The sequence below is a fragment of the Podarcis cretensis genome (assembly GCF_951804945.1).
Source record: "Podarcis cretensis genome assembly, chromosome: 2".
Taxonomy (NCBI): Eukaryota; Metazoa; Chordata; class Lepidosauria; order Squamata; family Lacertidae; genus Podarcis; species Podarcis cretensis.
Genome location: NC_137171.1, coordinates 116,302,250 through 116,322,382, shown reverse-complemented (window position 1 = coordinate 116,322,382; position 20,133 = coordinate 116,302,250). Strand labels below are relative to the sequence as shown.

The 20,133-nt window shown below is 39.8% G+C and overlaps 2 protein-coding genes across 2 annotated transcripts in view; both read left to right on the top strand.

Moving 5' to 3' along the window:
- Nucleotides 1-7,754: 7,754 nt before the first annotated feature.
- LOC307209827 (uncharacterized protein) lies at nucleotides 7,755-18,092 on the top strand (the record flags this gene model as incomplete). Its single annotated transcript, XM_079965190.1, has 3 exons — nucleotides 7,755-8,734; nucleotides 9,122-9,498; nucleotides 16,342-18,092. Exon 3 carries the CDS (start codon nucleotides 16,368-16,370, stop codon nucleotides 18,090-18,092), a length of 1,725 nt encoding a protein of 574 aa, XP_079821316.1. The 5' UTR covers nucleotides 7,755-8,734; nucleotides 9,122-9,498; nucleotides 16,342-16,367.
- The window catches only part of LOC307207824 (uncharacterized protein), a 33,559-nt gene continuing 24,533 nt past the window's right edge, over nucleotides 11,108-20,133 (top strand). Inside the window, exon 1 of the mRNA XM_079961928.1 lies at nucleotides 11,108-11,206. The gene's annotated coding sequence lies outside the window, so the exon portion shown is untranslated. The remainder of the gene's footprint in view (nucleotides 11,207-20,133) is intronic.

Here is a 20,133-nt window from a genome sequence, read left to right as displayed (position 1 = left end):
TCTTATTCAGATTTGATAACCTATTTATAACGTATAATAATGGCATTAAAAGCGTTGACTTGGAATGTGAATGGCATGAACAATAAAAATAAAAGGAATCAGATTGTACATATATTAGGGAAAAGGAATCTTGACTTAATCTGTCTACAGGAGACTCATGTAACCAATAAGCATAAGAGAATTTTAAGTAATAAGAAACTAGGACTTGATTTTGTGACTTCTGACAAGGTTAAGAAGAGAGGCGTGGTTCTATATATAAAGGAAAAATTTGATCCACAATTACTGTATAAAGATGATCAAGGGAGGGTGATAGTAGTACAGATGGTGTTTCAAGGAGAAAAAATAATTGTGGTAGGAATATATGCTCCAAATGATAAAAAATCAGATTTCTTCCTTGAATTAGGCAATAAGTTAACGGAATGGATGGACCAAAAAATAATACTAATGGGAGATTTCAACGGGGTGGTTTCACCAAACTTGGATAAATCAACAAAAAAACAAGATTCGAAAGAAGGTAAACTACCCAGGTCATTTTTTGACCTGATTAACAATCTAGGTTTGATAGATGCTTGGAGATTTAAAAACCCCACGACAAAGCAATATACCTTTTTTTCAAACCCAAAGCAGAGTTGGGGGAGAATAGATAGTATTTGGGTATCTAAAGAACTAACTCAGAATCTAAGTAAGGCGGAAATTTCCGCCCAAACTATATCCGATCATAATTCAGTCTTTATGGAAATAAAAGGTAAAGATAATAGACCAGGCAGATGGAGAATGAACGAATCTTTATTCAATGATCAGAGGGTAGTAACTAAGGCTAAGGAAACCATTGAGGAATACTTTAAGTGGAACTTGAATGGGGAAACAGCGGTAGAGACAGTATGGGATGCGGGAAAGGCAGTCATGAGGGGCTTCCTGATTCAGAAAAACTGCCATTTAAGAAAAGAAAGAGAGAAAAATAAAGAGCAAATTCTAATACAGATTATGGAAAACGAAAGAAAATTAACTATTAATCCTGATGAAGAGAACATAAAGCATAACATAAAGATATTGCAAACTAAATTCTCTATGATAATTAATCAAGAGATTGAGTGGAAAATAAAAATGATGAAACAGAGAAACTTTGAATCAGCTAATAAGATAGGGAAATACTTGGCGTGGCAAATAAGAGAGAGGAGGAAACAAAATACGATCTGTAAGATAAAGGATGGAGATAGAATCGTAGAGCAACCAAAAGAAATAAAAAAGATATTCCAGAACTATTACAAGAATTTATATAAAAGAGGAAAGGAAACGGACGACGAAATAAATAACTTTCTCCAAAAACAACATCTACCACAAATTGCAAAGGAAGAAAAAGAGCTCTTAGACCAGATGATTACACAAGAAGAGATTAAAAAGGCCATAAAAAAGATGAAAATCGGGAAAGCACCGGGGCCGGATGGCCTACCAGTCAAATATTACAAAACATTAAATGAACAAATATCCCCAATATTGTGTGAAGTGATGAACAATATTCTAAAAGAGGGGAAAATCCCCAACTCCTGGAAGGAAGCATATATTACATTAATTCCTAAAAAAGATGTAGATGCTTTAGAAGTAAAGAACTACAGACCGATTTCGTTATTAAATAACGATTATAAGCTGTTCGCAGATGTGATGGCAGAAAGATTAAAAAAGGTCTTGAACAACAGAATTCACAAAGATCAAACGGGCTTCCTTCCAGGGAGACAACTGAGGGATAACGTAAGAAACGTAATAGACATTATTGAATACCTAGATACCAGAATAGATGTTCAGGGCGCCCTGGTATTCATAGATGCCGAAAAGGCATTTGATAATGTTTCATGGGACTTCCTGAAGAAAAGTCTGACAGCGATGGGGATGGGAGAAAGATTTAGAAAAGGTATAGAAGCTATTTACTACGAACAAAAGGCAAAACTTGTAATAAATAATACAACATCAGAATTTTTTGAGATACACAAAGGAACTAGACAAGGCTGTCCTTTATCTCCCCTACTATTTATAACAGTACTGGAAATATTTAATAAAAGACTGAGGGAAACAACAGAAGTTAAAGGAATTAAGGTAGGATTGAATGAATATAAAATCAAAGCCTTCGCCGATGATATTGTACTAACTCTTCAAGACCCAAAGCATAGTGTAAAAGAAGCTCTACAAAAATTTGAAGAATTTGGCACCGTATCAGGACTTAAGGTTAATAAGAATAAAACTAAGATGTTGGTCAAAAATCTAACCAAGGAAGAAACGGTAGAACTAGAGCAAAGGGTGGGAATAATGACGGTAAAAAAGGTAAAATACCTTGGGGTATGGATTACGGCTAAAAATATTAACCTATTTAAAGATAATTACGAGGTCACCTGGAAAAATATTAAGAGAGATTTGGAAATTTGGGACAGAATGAGACTATCCTTCTTAGGAAGGATAGCAGTTGTAAAAATGAATGTTCTACCCAGAATGTTGTTCCTATTTCAAACTATCCCGGTGCTCAAAGGTCTAAAGCAATGCCAAGAATGGCAGAGAACCTTGGCGAAATACATCTGGCAGGGAAAAAGACCACAAATTAAAATGAAAATATTAGTAGATAAAAAGGAAAGAGGGGGCTTTTCCCTACCAGATTTGAGTTTATACTATGAAGCGGCATGTTTATTGTGGCTAAAATGGAGGGCTTCGATAATAGGTTCGGGTGGCACTCGTACCTGTGGTACGGAAAGGTGAAGGCACACAGGGGCTTCCTAAACCATATTTTTAGGGGTCCAATATTCCAGGTATGGGAGAGGAACAAAAATCTCTTGGAAAGGAAAACCCCTTGGTGGATCTCTCCAATAGAGGTGTTGACTATTAAGAAAACTAATATGGAAGAGAAGAATGCCACTTATGAAGAACTTATAACTAAATCGGAACACGGTTTGAAACTTAGACCTTATGAGGAGATAAAATCTCTTTTTACAAGTTGGTTACAATATTACCAGGTGAATGGTCTGCTAACTGAAGATAAAAAGAAATTAGGATTTGAAGATAAAAAATCTAGGTTTAATGTGGAGGTAATACAGGGAAAGAGTAAAGCACTGTCCAGGATATATGACATACTACTGGAGTGGTACACTAAAGATGAGGAGGTGAAGGAGGCAATGACAAAGTGGGCGATAGATGTGGGCTATAACATCGATTTTGAAAGGTGGTTAGAATTATGGAATAATAATATAAAGTTTACGGCGTGTATGGCATTGAGGGAAAATATGTGGAAGATGATATATAGGTGGTATCATACACCGGTGAAATTAGCTAAGATTTATAGGTTAAAGAACAAACGATGTTGGAAATGTTGGGAAGCAGAAGGCGATTTCTACCACATGTGGTGGCTATGTAATAAAGTGAAAAAATTTTGGGAACTAATATATAATGAACTTAAAAAAATTCTTAAATATACCTTTCCCAAAAAACCTGAAGCCTTTCTGCTAGGAATGCTGGGTAAAGAGATTAAAAAAGAAGATAAGAATATATTCCTCTACGCCACCACAGCCGCAAGAATCATGCTGGCACAAAACTGGAAAACGGAAATTATACCTAATATAAGTGACTGGCAAGTTAAAATGGTGGAATACGCCGAACTTGCTAGACTAACGGCTAGAATACGAGACCAAGATGAGCAAATATCTCATAAAAATTGGAGTAAATACTGGAAATATACTGAAAATAAATTGTAGATGACACTGGTGGGCTTCGATTAACTCTAACAGAGAATAACTAATATTTAAATTTAAGAGAAAATACGTGAATGTAGGATTATTTGATACTTACCAATAGGGTGGAGGGAAGTCCAGGACTAACTAAAGTCCAAAGGTTTTTTTTCTTTTTTCTTTTTTTTTTCTTTTTTTTTTCTTTCTTTCTTTTTTGTATATCTACATGTATGCTTGTATATCTACATGTATGCTTTTGTATATCTACATGTATGCTTGTAAGTTGGGTGATATGATGATCTGTATAGCGTATATTTGTATAGACATGTGTATTTTCAAAACTTGAATAAAAAATACTTAAAAAAAATAAAATAAAATGATCTCATCCGTGTAACATAAAATGAATGTGCCTCATTTACTCTGTCAAAGCTGCAGTGGGGATTTAGCTTCACTTAACAACATAACACTTAACAACTCAATGAAGCCACTCTTGGGTTATTTACTTCTGTGTGCTTGTGTACCTGTGTCTCCCTTGTATCTATTAGGGACCATTCTCTTGCCTCTCCTTTGATATCTATGCTACTGATTACTTCTGCCGTTTTAATTTTAGAGAAAGTGCTTAATTTAAAAATTATCTGTACTATAAAATAACAGTGGTAACAATACATTGAAGGCAAGTAAATATTTTGGGGAGGGTGGCCCTAGAGCCCTGGCGCCACCATCCCAAAGAGGATACAGTGGAACCTCGGGTTAAGTACTTAATTCGTTCCGGAGGTCCGTTCTTAACCTGAAACTGTTCTTAACCTGAAGCACCACTTTAGCTAATGGGGCCTCCTGCTGCTGCTGCTGCACCGCCGGAGCACGATTTCTGTTCTCATCCTGAAGCACTTTTTCTTTTTTTTATATAAATAATTTTTATTAATTTTCCAACATACATTTATAATATCCAATCTAAATTTATCACATATTTTCTCTTTTGGACTTCCTTAAGCCTCTCTAACAATCATCCATTATTCAATTTTTTAATTACACATTTCCTAATTTTTATATTGCATTTTATATACCTTCACCCTCTTATTTTTCTTCAACACAATATTCCTCAAACATTCACAGAGCTTCTTGAAATCCCACTAGCGTTGTTTGCTCATCACATATACATTTCAAATAATCTAAAGATTTTCCCCAATCTTCAATGAACTTTTGGTCTCGTAGATATCTGATCTTCCCCATTAGTTTATCTAGTTCTGCATAGTCCATCAGTTTCATTCTCCATTCTACTAACATTGGTAGTTGTTCCTGTTTCCATTTTTGGGCCAGTAGTATTCTCGCTGCAGTTACTGCGTATTGGAAAAGTTTACAGTTCTTTCTATTTATCTATCTCATTTCCTACTATTCCTAAAAGAAAAGCCTCTGGTTTCTTAACAAATGTATATTTCAACATCTTTTTCAACTCATATATCAATTCCCAGAAACCCTTCACCTTCTTGCAATCCCACCACATATGGTAAAATGTTCCCTCTTTTTCTTTACATTTCTAACACTTATTACATGTTTTATACATTTTTGCCAATTTTACGGGTGTAATATACCATCTATAAACCATTTTCATAACATTTTCCTTTAACGCAGTGCATGCCGTAAATTTTATATTTTCATTCCATAATTTTATCCAGTCATTGAACTGTATATTATGACCCAAATCTCTGGCCCAGTGTATCATAACTGATTTAACTTCCTCGTCTTTTGTATACCATTCCAGCAACATTTTATACATTTTAGATAAAATTTTGTACTCATTATTTATTATTTCCATTTGATATTTTGATTCTTTTTCATCAAAACCTCTTTCTTTAAAATCCTTTTTAAACATTTCATTAACCTGATAATAATGCAACCAATCATATACGTGCTCCTTCACTTCTTCATAAGGTTTCATTTTCCATTTTCCTCCTTCTTTTACTATCAATTCTTTATATGTAATCCAGTTCCACCTCATATTGACTTTCTTAAGACTCATAACTTCTAACGGAGATAGCCAGTGGGGAATTCTTGGTTCTAATAAACTTTTATATCTCTCCCATATTTCTATGAGAGATCTTCTAAAGATGTGATTTTTGAAAGCTTTATGGATTTTTTTCTTCTCACACCATAAATATGCGTGCCAGCCAAATCTGTTATCAAAACCTTCTAAATCTAGCAAATCAGTATTTTTTAACTTTATCCATTCCTTCAACCAACAGAGGCATGAAGCTTCATAATATAATTTCAAGTCTGGCAGGGCGAAGCCTCCTCTTTCTTTCGCATCCGTTAATAACTTAAACTGAATTCTTGGCTTCTTACCCTGCCAGATATATCTTGAAATTGCTCTTTGCCATTCTTTAAAGATCACTGTCCCCTTGATTATTGGAATTGTCTGAAACAAAAACAACATCTTTGGCAGCATGCTCATCTTAATCGTTGAAATTCTCCCCCAAAAAGATAACTTCATTTGACCCCACACCTCTAGATCTTTCTTTATTCCCTTCCACACTGGCTCATAGTTATTCTGAAACAAATCAATATTCTTGGGGGTTAACCAGATTCCCAAATATTTAACTTTTTTCACCACTTCTATCCCTATTTGTTGTTACATTGTTTCTATCATATCTTGCTCCATGTTTTTTGTAAGTATTTTGGTTTTTTTCTTATTTAATATAAACCCTGCCACTTGACCAAATTGTTCAACTTCTTCCAAAACTACTTTTGCACTTTCCAGCGGTTCTTTACTGTTATTACCAGATCATCAGCAAAGGCTTTTACTTTATACTCATTCCGGCCTACTGACACACCTTTTATTGCTTCATTTCTCCTTATTGAATTTAAGAAAATTTCCAGAACCATTATGAATAACAATGGTGAGAGAGGGCATCCTTGTCTCGTACCTTTTGATATTTTTAATTCTTCCATAGTCATGTTGTTTACAATAAGCTTTGCTCTTGGTTCAGTATATATCGCTTTTATTCCATTAAAGAATTATTTCCCCACTTCCATATATTCTAAAATTTTTAACATAAAGTCCCAAGAAATATTATCAAAGGCCTTTTCTGCATCCACAAATATTAACACAGCTTGTTTCTCATTCCTGGCTGTCAGATATTCTAACAAATTAATTATATTCCTTATATTATCTTTCATCTGTCTGCCAGAAAGGAAACCCGCCTGGTCTTTATGAATAATTTCTTGTAGTATCTTTTTCAACCTCTTCGCTAAGATACTTGCAAAAATTTTGTAGTCTGTATTTAGCAATGAGATAGGCCTGTAATTTTTAACTTGAGTCAAATCAGAGTCTTGTTTTGGTATTAGTGTAATAAAAACTTCTTTCCACATCTCCGGCATTTTTCTATCCTGAAGAATATTATTCATGACTTCTCTCAGCGGTGTAGACAGGATGTATCTCATTTCTTTATAATAACGTGCTGTAAATCCATCTGGTCCTGGAGCTTTCCCTTTTTTCAACTCTTTTATGGCTTCTTTAATCTCTTCCATTTCTGTAGGGGTGTTCAGCCTTTCTTTCTTTTCTGTCGGGATCTTCTGCACCTTTTTTTCTTTTAAAAATCTTTCTATTTTTCTCATGTTATTTTAAATAGTGCAAGGCACTATTTCTGGGTGAGTGGAGTCTATAATCTGAAGCGTATATAACCTGAAGCGTATGTAACCCGAGGTACCACTGTAAAATAAATTCCAAGACTTTGGTACACTTTTGTCCTCCCCGCCCCCAAAAAGTCTTTCTCTCTATCTGAGCTGGCTCCCTGCCTGTTACTGTACATTGTGAAAAGGGAAACCTGCACGTGGGGTTCCTCTCTGTGGGGGGTACCTCTCTGTGTAAAGTCTTCGAACTGCGCCTGCTCGTGCCTGACAAATCTGCCCCATTGTCTTTCCCTGGTCAAAATTTATCTTTTCCCCCACCTCCAGTCTCAGTTGTTGTGTGTCCTCGCTGAGGGAAAAACAGAAGACGGCTGGCCATCACTCAGGGATAGTCTCATTGAGATTCCTGTGTTGCCCCAGGGGTTTGGCTAGATGACCCTCAGGGGTCCCTTCCAACTCTACAGTTCTCTGGTGCAGGTTTGTGCAGATTTTTAGGTACAAGTTGGATACAAGGGGTGCATAGGATTGCAGTCCATCTTATGCACCATCGACCTGGGAATAACTCGCAGGTGATGAGCCTCGCAGGTGAATAGACTGCTGCTGTGCAGTCCTGCTTTTTAAATAAATGTTCCTTTTCAGATAATACAGAGCATGGTGAAATCACAATATATAAAATATACCCTTCAGTAGTTTCAAGCACTACTACAGGTGCCTCATAATCTCTGCACTGCATTGTTTACTGTGGCAGCACCTGCACTTTGGAACTCCCCGCCTATGGCAATATAGCACATGCCTTTGCTAGACTCTTTTCAAGCACCTGCTAAAGGCATTCTTGTTTAGGCAAGCATACCCAGGGACACGGGTGGCGCTGTGGTTTAACCACAGAGCCTAGGGCTTGCCGAAAAGCACGTCAAAGTGCAAGTAGATAAATAGGTACTGCTCCGGCGGGAAGGTAAATGGTGTTTCCGTGCGCTGCTCTGGTTCACCAGAAGCGGCTTGGTCATGCTGGGCACATGACCCAGAAGCTGTACGCCAGCTCCCTCGGAAAATAAAGCGAGATGAGCGCCACAACCCCAGATTCGGCCACAATGGTCAGAGGTCCCTTAGCCAGATACTTAGGAAGTGGAAGTAATTTTAATCTGTTTTAATATTTTAGCTTTTGTATGTTTTAAAGCAGGGTTGTAATTTTTTCTTGATTTTACTGCTGTGGTGTTCTTTTTGTTTGTTTTGGGAACCCCTCTGCAGGTTTTTTAAAATAAATTTTATTCAATTAATAAATATAAACAAAATAACAGAAGCCAAAACACAATCCATCCTAAGTATCTCTCCACAGTGCCGTTCCTTAAAATATCATCTGAACAAAATTGGTGAAGCAGTAAAGAGTTTATCGAGGACAATAAAAGGTAAAGGTAAAGGTACCCCTGCCCGTACGGGCCAGTCTTGACAGACTCTGGGGTTGTGCGCCCATCTCACTTAAGAGGCCAGGGGCCAGCGCTGTCCGGAGACACTTCCGGGTCACGTGGCCAGCGTGACATCGCTGCTCTGGCGAGCCAGAGCCGCACACAGAAACGCCATTTACCTTCCCGCTGGTAAGCGGTCCCTATTTATCTACTTGCACCCGGAGGTGCTTTCGAACTGCTAGGTTGGCAGGCGCTGGGACCGAGCAGCGGGAGCGCACCCCGCCGCAGGGATTCAAACCGCCGACCTTTCGATCGGCAAGCCCTAGGCGCTGAGGCTCTAACCCACAGCGCCACCTGCGTCCCTTATCGAGGACAATACGTTCTTGCAAAAGCGAGGGTCCAAAGCAGGCACAGTCCAGCTGGGGCAAAGAATGAGCTAATATCCGCTATGCACACGTTCCCTCCCTCGTCTCCCCTTTGCTTGGGTGCTACGAGGTTTTCCTTCCCCCAATTATCAAATAACAGACAAGAGGCTGAGCATGGAAACAAGCTTCTCCTTCCTCCCCAGAGTTGCCTCCACTTCCGGCTTCACCAGCAGAGATAATATTGGAGCTTGCAAAGGAGGGAGGGAGGGGAGGAGGCGGGAAGGGGGGCTGCATCCTGCGGGGGCGGAGGAGGGGCTTCTTCCTAATCAAGCCTCCTAATTAAGCGCCCTCACTCCCTGCCTCCCACGCGGGGGCTCCCATTCCCGCCCCCGCTGCCCGGGATTTCGGGTGAGTGCAAAGCCAATGGCGGGGAAGGAGGGAAGGGGCTTTGCGAGGGGGTCCAGGATGAGAAGCCCCCGGATGGGGAGGAGGGAAGGGAGCTCTTTTCTTAAAGGGGTCCTGGAGGGGGGGGGGAGAAGCTTCCTCCTGCAGGGATCTGGTACAAAGGGAGTTGCAGGGAAGGAGAGGGGAGAGGGGTGGGCATTGCTGGCCAGGATCGCCTTAATAGTATTAATTTAAATTTAATATCTATACTCCAGCCTCAGTGTCCGGCTTCCTTCCTTCCTTAGGCACCAAGTGAAAGCATTGCCCTTCTCCCAGGGGTTTGGCTCATTAAAAAATCCATGGACTTCACAACTGCATTGGTTGGGGGGGAGGGTTGTCGCTTTTATTTCTTACTCTGCTATGCATCTCTGTGTTTTTCTTGTAAGCTGCCCTGTGATCTTTGGAGGAAGGGCAGTATAGAAATGTAAAGAACAGCAGTAAAAATAGGAAGCCCTGTTGTGTTCAAGGGGGAGGTTGAGACAGAGTCTCTGACCAGCAATGTATAGCAGGACATGCTTAGGATGGAATATTGTTATTATTATTTTATTATTAATTCATTACTTGCACCCTGTCTATCTGACTGTGTTGCCTCAGCCACTCTGGGCGGCTTCCAACAAAATAAAAACATTAAAACATCAAAAACTTCCCTGTACAGTGGAACCTCAGTTTAAGTACTTAATTCCTTAAGTACTTAGTCCGTACTTAACCTGAAACTCTCCTTAACCTGAAGCACCACTTTAATTAACTGGGCCTCCTGCTGCTGCTGCACTGCTGGAGCATGATTTCTGTTCTCATCCTGAAGTAAAGTTCTTAACCTGAAGCTCTATTTCTGGGTTTGCGGAGTCGGTAACCTGAAGCGTATGTAACCTGACATACCACTGTACAGGGCTGCCATCGGAGGTCTTCCAGTTTGGCCTTTGGTTTTTCAAGAAATGCCCTCTTTAAGGAATCTGCTCTTTAAGGAGCAGTGCTCCAAAGTGCTTATCTTGTGAACTTGCCGTCTAAGTTGTTTACTCCTGACCAAAGCTCCTGTTTCCCAAAAGGAGAGGAGGGGGGAGCAGAGGAGGAAAGGGATGGGTTTGAAGGCTCCTTCCACAAGCCACCTCTCTCCCCTGATCAACAAGAGCAAAGGGTGTTTGCAGGGCAGGAGGGCAGAGGAGGAGGCAGCGAGGGCAGAGGGAGCAGTGGGCGGATCCCCCGCCTCTCCCAGGGGGTCCAGATGCAAGCAAGGGGCTTCCTCCTTCTGCATGCAAGGGCCACCCATGTATTCAGAGCAGTCCTTTGCAGATTAACTCTTAAGTTCCAAGGGATCTACTCTCAGGCCACTAATGTGCATACCATGCCAGCCTTAGGAAGCGAGGCGGGACAGGCAGGTGAAAGGAATTTGCAAGGGTGTTTGAAAATGGGTGGAGGATCTTGGGAAGGGGGTGCCCAGTTGGGGCTTCTCCAGGGGCAGCAGAATGTCTTGGGCAGGAGAATCCCTGCAGGGGCTCTCAGACTCCCTTGGCTTCTTCGTCTTCCCTCCCTCCCAGGAAGCTGCAACTTGAGACTGAACCTGCAACCCTGGCCAGGATGGAAGGAGGAAGATGGACGGTTGACCTGGTCAGGCTGTCTCCTGCATCCCTCCCCACAACCTCTGAGCATTCCCTCCCAGGACCCTTGGAGAAATCTGGTGAGTTCCAGGGGGGAGGAGATGGGGACAGGGATAGATGGATGGTGGAGGGAGAAAGAGGAAAAGATGTAGAGGAGACAAATGGAAGGAAGTTCCTGACAGGAAGAAGGAAGGGGTGAGGCCTTCTCCAAAGCAGCTCTTTGTTTCTTGAATCCCTTTCATCAAGTAGTGGGGGCAGATTTTCTTCCTCCAGGATTTTAAATCTTAGGAGTTACAGTGGTACCTCGGTTCTCAAACTTAATTGTTCCAGAAGTCTTCCAAAACCAAAGCGTTCCTAAACCAAGGTGTGTTTTCCCATAGAAAGTAATGCATTAATCCGTTCCATACTTTTAAAAACAACCCCTAAAACAGCAATGTAACATGAATTTTACTATCAAACAAGACCATTGATCCATAAAAAGAAAGCAATAATCAATGTTCTGTACCATAAAATAAATAAGACAGCATTGTAGATGAAAAAAAATAAAATTAAATTTTTTTGTACCTGCACTGATGATAGTCATTGATTAAATGGGGGGCTTTTATCCCTTTCCACAGTCAATCTATAAATCAATCATAAAACAAATAAACAAGCCTCAGTCAAAAATGCAAAAGCCACAAAAACACAAAAAATAGGAAAAAACTAAAGCAGCAAATGTCACCTCAGAACACTGCAACCAGGAATGGCTTGAATATTGATGGGGGGAGCTTAAATTAGCTGTGCAAGGGAACAAATGGTATGAAATAAGCCTTGATCACGATCGAAACAACTTAAATTAGCTGCTCAAGGGTAAAACAGAATGAAAAAAGCCTTAAATAGGATGGGGGGGCACCTAAAGTTACTGCGCAACAGTACAAATGGAAGCTCAGGAGCACGTTCGGTTTCCAAGGCAAACTTCAAAAACAGGAGCACCTATTTCTGGGTTTGCAAATGATGAATCAACAGAAGCATAGTCAATCTATGGACTTCCCTTTTTTTGAAATATTTTTATTGGTTTTTACAAATACAAGTTTATATATCAGAGACATTTTTCTAATCATTTCATGAGATTCTCTGAATCACATGACTTCGCTCCATCCTTTCCATGGGTCCTTATATTAATTTTTCCAAAACTACATACAGTGGTACCTCCATTTGCAAACGGGATCCGTTAAGGAGCCCCAGACATATCTCGAGTTTTTTGCAAACCAGAGGACCGCTTCTGTACACGCACGCGGCGCAATAGAGTGTTTCTACGCGTGTGAGCGGCGAAACCCGTAAAAATACCAGAGGCTTATGTAAAACGGGGTACCAACATTCTCCACAGTTTTCATTTATCTAAATTGTCCATAAACTTATTTACAAGTGATTCCTAAAGTCCAGCTAAATTTTTGATTTGCTTGCAGTAATCACATAGGTAAATTATAAAATTTCCCCATTCTTTTTTAAAGTCCTTGTTTTCTTGATTCCTGAGTCTCGTGGCTAACTTTGCCATTTCGGCAGAGTCCAGCAGTTTGGCTTGCCATTCTTCCCTAGTTGGGATTATTGCATCTTTCCGTCGTTGGGATAATAACATCTGTGCAGCTGTTGTCGCATACATATTCTTTCCTGGTCTTTTGCGATCTCAGTACCTGTAATTCCAAATAAACAAGCTTCTACATTCTTAACAAACATTATTTTAAACATTTTTTCCCAATTCATTATATTTGTTGTTGTTGTTTAGCCGTTTAGTCGTGTCCAACTTTTCGTGACCCCATGGACCAGAGCATGCCAGGCACTTCTGTCTTCCACTGCCTCCTGCAGTTTCGTCAAACTCATGCTGGTAGTTTCGTGAACACTATCCAACCATCTTGTCCTCTGTCATCCCCTTCTCCTTGTGCCCTCCATCTTTTCCAACATTAGGGTCTTTTCCAGGGAGTTTTCTCTTCTCAGGAGGCGGCCAAAGTATTGGAGCCTCAGCTTCACGATCTGTCCTTCCAGTGAGCACTCAGGGCTGATTTCCTTAAGAATGGAGAGGTTTGATCTTCTTTCAGTCCATGGGACTCTCAAGAGTCTCCTCCAGCACCATAATTTAAAGGCATCAATTCTTCGGTGATCAGCTTTCTTTATGGTCCAGCTTTCACTTCCATACATCACTACTGAGAAAACCATAGCTTTTACTGTTCGGAACTGTGAACTTCAGATCTGTTTTCCAAAGCCTCTCCCAATCTGCCATTTGCATGTTATGTCCTAAGTCCCTTTCCCATTTAGTCATAACTGATTTGACCTGTTCATCCTTTGTATACCATTCTAGGAGCAAGTTATACATTTTAGACAGAACTTTTTATGTTACTTCCTAAGAGTTCTTTTTGAAATGTGATGTCTCTTAACTAAAACCTTTCTTTTTGTCTATCTTAAAGATATCGTTTAGTTGATGGTACTGTAACCAGTCAGTTAAAGCTTCCCTTATCTCTTCAAAATCTTTTAATTTCAGTTGGTTTTCAACTTCAGTTAACAGCTCTCTATAAGTCGGCTGATAACTTCTCATATTCAATTTTTTTCAGAGATAATACTTCCAAGGGGGAAAGCCACCAGGTGTTTTTTACTCAAGCAAATTTTTATACTTCTCCCATACCCTACAAATTGGTTTTCTTACTATATGATTCTGAAAAGCTCTAAACACCTTGGCCTTTTCCTACCATAAATATGCATGCTATCCATTATTTGTGTCCTTCCAGATCTAAAATACAGTATCTGTGTTTTCCATTCCCGGTTCTAGCAGATACAGGATGCTTCATAATAAAGTTTCAAATCCGGCAGGGTGAACCCTCCTCTCTCTTACATCTGTTAATAATTTATTTTTTATACTTGATTTCGTCCCTTGTCAGATAAACCTAGATATATCTTCTTGCCTGTAATGGTTCTAGGGGTTGCTTGTGCGTAAATCGGCGCCACGCTTGGCTGGGTTACCTGGGTGAACCCTTTCTGTCCGGACAGCCACTCACCCGTGGCTGTCTCAATCGCTGGCAGAATCCGTCAGTGGACGTTTCTTGAACTTCTTCCAGCAAAGAAGCTCTTTGACGCCTAGTCTCCGCCTACTCTCCCTGCACGGAAGCCTTCTGCGCAGGGAGGGTGTGGGCAGCGGAGGACCCGTGCTCTCCCTGCTGGTCTCCGGCGAGGAGTCATGGAGCCCTCGCCGATTCCCCCATCTGCCCCCCTTCTCCACTGGTGCTACGCTGATTTCCTTCCCCAGAAGATGGTCTGCCTCTCTCCCTCCTGGGACACTCTCCGGAATCCCTCTGGAGCCCTCCCTCTCCCTCTGGCTTTGATGGCAGTTCCCTGACATTGCCATTTTTCAAAGCATCCTGCGTTGCCTATTGCCTGGACTGATTGGAATAAAAATAACATTTTTGGCAATACATTCATTTTTATTACTGATATTCTTCCCCAAAATGATAAATTCATTCTTCCCCATATCTCTAAAGCTCTTTTTATTTCTTTCCACTCATTCTTGTAATTGTCTTTAAAAATATTAATATTCTTAGTTGTCAAACAAATCTCTCATTATTTTACCTTGTTATGTATAACTAACTCTGTTTTCTGTTGTAATTCATTTTGGTCTTGCTCCATTGTGTTTTTTACCAAAAACTTAGTCTTATTCTTGTTTAGTTTAAAGCCTCCGGCCTGCCCGAAGTCCTGTATCTTTTCTACCACCTTCAGTGGAGTATTTTTGGGATCCACTATAATTACAATTAGTGTAAAAGCTTTTAATTCATATGCTTTATTTTCTACTGTTATTCCTGTAATTAATTTCTCCACTTTTTCTTTCTTGCCAGGGCCTCTAATACCAAAATAAATAATAATGGTGATAGGGGATATCCTTGTCTTGTCCCCTTCGTTATTTTACACTTTTCTGTTATAACCTTATTAACAATCAGCATAGACTGTTGGTAAAAATAAATTGCATCAATTCCTCTCCCAAATGGTTCCCCATAATTCATTTTTTCTTTTATCTTTTTCATAAAAGCCCATGAAACATTATCAAAAGCCTTTTCAGCATCTATAAACATTAAGGCCGCTTTTTTCTCATTTCTTACTTTCAAATATTCAATAATATCAATTATATTCCTTATATTCTCCTTCATCTAACTTCCTGGTAGAAAGCAGGCCTGCTTGTGATGAATTTTTTCTGCTAAAACACCTTTTATTCTATTGCCCAAAATATGAGCAATAGTCTAAATGGACTTCTATGGACTTCCATCCTACAGGAGTGATGGCCAACAACTTGGATAGCTTGAAAAAGAGGATTAGACTAAAAGCACAGGAAGGCAGGGGGCTCTTGTACTCAAATCCTGCTTGCTGGTTTTCCACAGGCATTTAGTTGGCCACTGTGAGAACAGGATGCTGGACTAGGGGGGCGTTTGCCCAATCGAACAGGCTCTTCTTATGTTCTAATACAGGCATCCCCAAACTTGGCCCTCCAGATGTTTTTGGACTGCAACTCCCAATGTCCCTAGCTAACAGGATCAGTGGTCAGGGATGATGGGAATTGTAGTCCCAAAACATCTGGAGGGCCAAGTTTGGGGATGCCTGTTCTAATATATTGCAATATTTTTACAGTTACATGTGGCATAGTAACACAAAAGTTTTACTTCTTAGTCATAGGAGAGACTGCTATTCAAGCCTGTGATCATTTCCTTCCTGGAAAAAGAGAAATACTGTGGTACCTCGGGTTACATACGCTTCAGGTTACAGACTCTGCTCACCCAGAAATAGTGCTTCAGGTTAAGAACTTTGCTTCAGGATGAGAACAGAAATCGTTCTCCGGCGGTGAAGGCCCCATTAGCTAAAGTGCTGCTTCAGCTTAATAACAGTTTCAGGTTAAGTACAGACCTCCAGAACAAATTAAGTACTTAACCCGAGGTACCACTATACAGAGATGAGTCTAAGAAGCCAGTTCCACCATAAATTATAATATAAATGCATTTTATTAAGTGTGAATGGAGTGATCATGTCTCATTCTTCCCATTATCTCATCTGCATTCCTAGAAGTTTGGAACGTAAGAGAGGACAGTGGAGAATGGAGACTGTTAAAATAAGAGACGGTGCATATTGGGATTGACGTGTTTTTTAGTTCCTTGTCTTTCTTGAAAGTCTTAACAGGATTCTCCCCGCCCCCCCCCCCCATCCCAAACAGGTGAGGAAGATGATGGCCAGAATTCTATGGAGTCATCTGTGAATTCATTGGGAAGAACAAAGAAACAGTTTAAATGCATGGAATGTGGGATGTGCTTTAGTCACAGTGGAAGACTGAGGACACATCAACGAATTCACATAGAGGAGAAACCATTTAAATGTACTGACTATCGAAAGAGATTCAGGGAAAATAGAACTCTTAGAAAACATCAAGGAACTCACACAGGGGGAAAACCACTTGAATGTACTGAATGTGGAAAGAGCTTCAGTAGAAGTGGAAACCTTAGAAGACACCAAAAAACTCACACGGGGGAGAAACCATTTGAATGTATTGAATGTGGAAAGAGCTTCAGTGAAAGTGGAACACTTAGAAGACACCAAAAAACTCACACGGGGGAGAAACCATTTGAATGTATTGAATGTGGAAAGAGCTTCAGTAGAAGTGGAACACTTAGAATACACCAAAAAACTCACACGGGGGAGAAACCATTTGAATGTATTGAATGTGGAAAGAGCTTCAGTAGAAGTGGAACACTTAGAATACACCAAAAAACTCACACGGGGGAGAAACCATTTAAATGTATTGAATGTGGAAAGAGCTTCAGTAGAAGTGAACACCTTAGAAAACACCAACGAACTCACACGGGGGAGAAACCATTTGAATGTATTGAATGTGGAAAGAGCTTCAGTGAAAGTGGAACACTTAGAATACACCAACGAACTCACACGGGGGAGAAACCATTTGAATGTATTGAATGTGGAAAGAGCTTCAGTCAAAATGGAATACTTAGAATACACCAACGAACTCACACGGGGGAGAAACCATTTGAATGTATTGAATGTGGAAAGAGCTTCAGTGAAAGTGGAACACTTAGAATACACCAACGAACTCACACGGGGGAGAAACCATTTGAATGTACTGAATGTGGAAAGAGCTTCAGTCAAAATGGAACACTTAGAATACACCAACGAACTCACACGGGGGAGAAACCATTTAAATGTATTGAATGTGGAATGAGCTTCAGTGAAAGTGGAACACTTAGAATACACCAACGAACTCACACGGGGGAGAAACCATTTGAATGTATTGAATGTGGAAAGAGCTTCAGTCAAAATGGAATACTTAGAATACACCAACGAACTCACACGGGGGAGAAACCATTTGAATGTATTGAATGTGGAAAGAGCTTCAGTGAAAGTGGAACACTTAGAATACACCAACGAACTCACACGGGGGAGAAACCATTTGAATGTATTGAATGTGGAAAGAGCTTCAGTCAAAATGGAATACTTAGAATACACCAACGAACTCACACGGGGGAGAAACCATTTGAATGTATTGAATGTGGAAAGAGCTTCAGTGAAAGTGGAACACTTAGAATACACCAACGAACTCACACGGGGGAGAAACCATTTGAATGTACTGAATGTGGAAAGAGCTTCAGTCAAAATGGAACACTTAGAATACACCAACGAACTCACACGGGGGAGAAACCATTTAAATGTATTGAATGTGGAATGAGCTTCACTCGAAATGGAACACTTAGAATACACCAACTAACTCACATGGGGGAGAAACCATTTAAATGTATTGAATGTGGAAAATGTTTCAGTCAAAATGGAACACTTAGAAAACACCAACGAACTCACACGGGGGAGAAACCATTTAAATGTGTTGAATGTGGAAAGTGTTTCAGTCAAAACGGAACACTTAGAAAACACCAAAAAACTCACACAGGAGAAACCATTTAAATGTACTGAATGTGGAAAGAATGTGGAAAGCTTCAGTCCATATCGACACCTTATAAGACACCAACTTCAGCTGCAGTAGAGCACTTAGAGTACACCAACTAACTTATACGGGGGAGAAACCATTGGAACGTATTGAATGTGAGATGAGCTTCAACTGGAAGGATAAACTTACATTACACTGGCGAACTCACACATGGGAGAAGCTTAACTCAATATGAAACCTTAGGAAACTTCTGCTAACTCACATGGGGAAAACCAGATTTATGAAATGTGGAAAAGGCTTCAGAGGGAGTGGAGACCTTAATATTCATAAGATAATTCACACAGGTGGGAAACCATATAAATGTATGGAGTTTTCCACTCAGGTTTCCCAGATTTCCTGGGAAGTGAAGATGATTGTCAAGTCTCTGGATGTACAGAAAATAATTTGTGTTTGTTTTCAATAATAATAATATTTTTTTTATTTGTACCATGCCCATCTGGCTGGATTTCCCCAGCCACTCTGGAATATTTTTTGGCTGATGGTGTCAAATATTCACTTGTAATTTTTCTAAAATGTTAATTATATTCCTCGTATTGTCAGGCAAGTGCCTGCCCGGGAGAAAGCCCGCTTGATCTTTATGTATTTCTTCTACTAAAACCTTTTTTAGTCTTTTAGCCATGATATCTGCAAAAATTTTATAATCCACATTGAGCAAAGATATGGGGCGGTAGTTCTTAAGCTGTGTCTTCTCAGACTCTGTTTTCGGTATAAGTGCAATATAAGCTTCCTTCCACAACTCTGGTGCCTTTTTCCCTTCCAATATTTCATTGCAAACTTTCTTTAAAGGTTGTACTAACCATTCTTTCAAGGATCTATAATATCTTGAAGTCAAACCATCCGGCCCTGGAGATTTGCCTAATTGCATGTTCTGAATGGCCCCTTCTACCTCCTGCTCCGTTATTTTGTAATTCAACATTAGCTTATTTTCTTGAGAGATTTTTTTGTAGTCCATTTATTTTCAAAAATCGATCAATGTCTATTTCTTTCTGCGTCTCCTGTGTATATAGTTGTTTAAAGTACCTCTGAAAGCACTTCCTGATCTCCACTGTATTCTGTATATTATTTCCCTCCACTTCCAAATTCATAATGGTATTGAGTTTTTGTCTTTTTTTTATTTGCCAAGCCAGCAGTTTCCCGCATTTATTTACCGATTCAAATGTCTTTTGTCTCATCTGTTTAATTTTCCATTCTATTTCCTGGTTCATCATTTTCATATATTGTACTTGATATAACTTTATCTCTTTCAGAATCTCCTGTGACTTTGGTTTCACTCTGAGTTTCTTCTCTCCTTCCTTTATTTTCTCCAAAATCTTATCATTTTTTTTCATTTTGCGCTCTCTTCTTAATTGCATTCTGTTGTATCAAAAATCCTCTCATAGCTGCTTTACTTGCGTCCCAGATTACTCTTTTTCAACAGTGGCGTTCATATTTATCTCAAAGTAGTCTCTCAGGGTTTTTTGGGCCTTCTTAGTCACATCTTCGTTCCTAAACAAGGTGTCATTCATCCTCCATCTAAAGGAACCAATTGGTGTTAGTTTCATTTCCATCTTCACAGCATTGTGGTCGGAGCAAGTTTTAGGGCAGATTTCCACTTTTCTAGTCTTCGGAGCCAGCCCTCTAGTTACCCAAATTTGGTCAATTCTTGTCCATGTCGTTTTGGCCTCAGAGAAGAAAGTTCCCTCTCTTCCCAAGGGATTCTTCGTTCTCCAAATGTCAACTAAATCCATATTGTCAGTCATGTCAAAACAAGTTTTTGGTAGTCTACCATCCTTAGTAACTACCTGTCTGTGTGCCTTGTCCATATTTGTAGTCACCACTCCATGTCCCCCATCAAAATCATATTTTAATCCATATGGTCCATCAGAGTCTCATGTAACTTCTTAAAAAATTCCGATTTCCCCTCGTTTGGTGCATAGATGCCTACTATCAAAAATTTCTCTCCTTGTGATTGAATTTCAATTGCAACAAATCTTCCTTGGTCATCTTTAAATATAAATT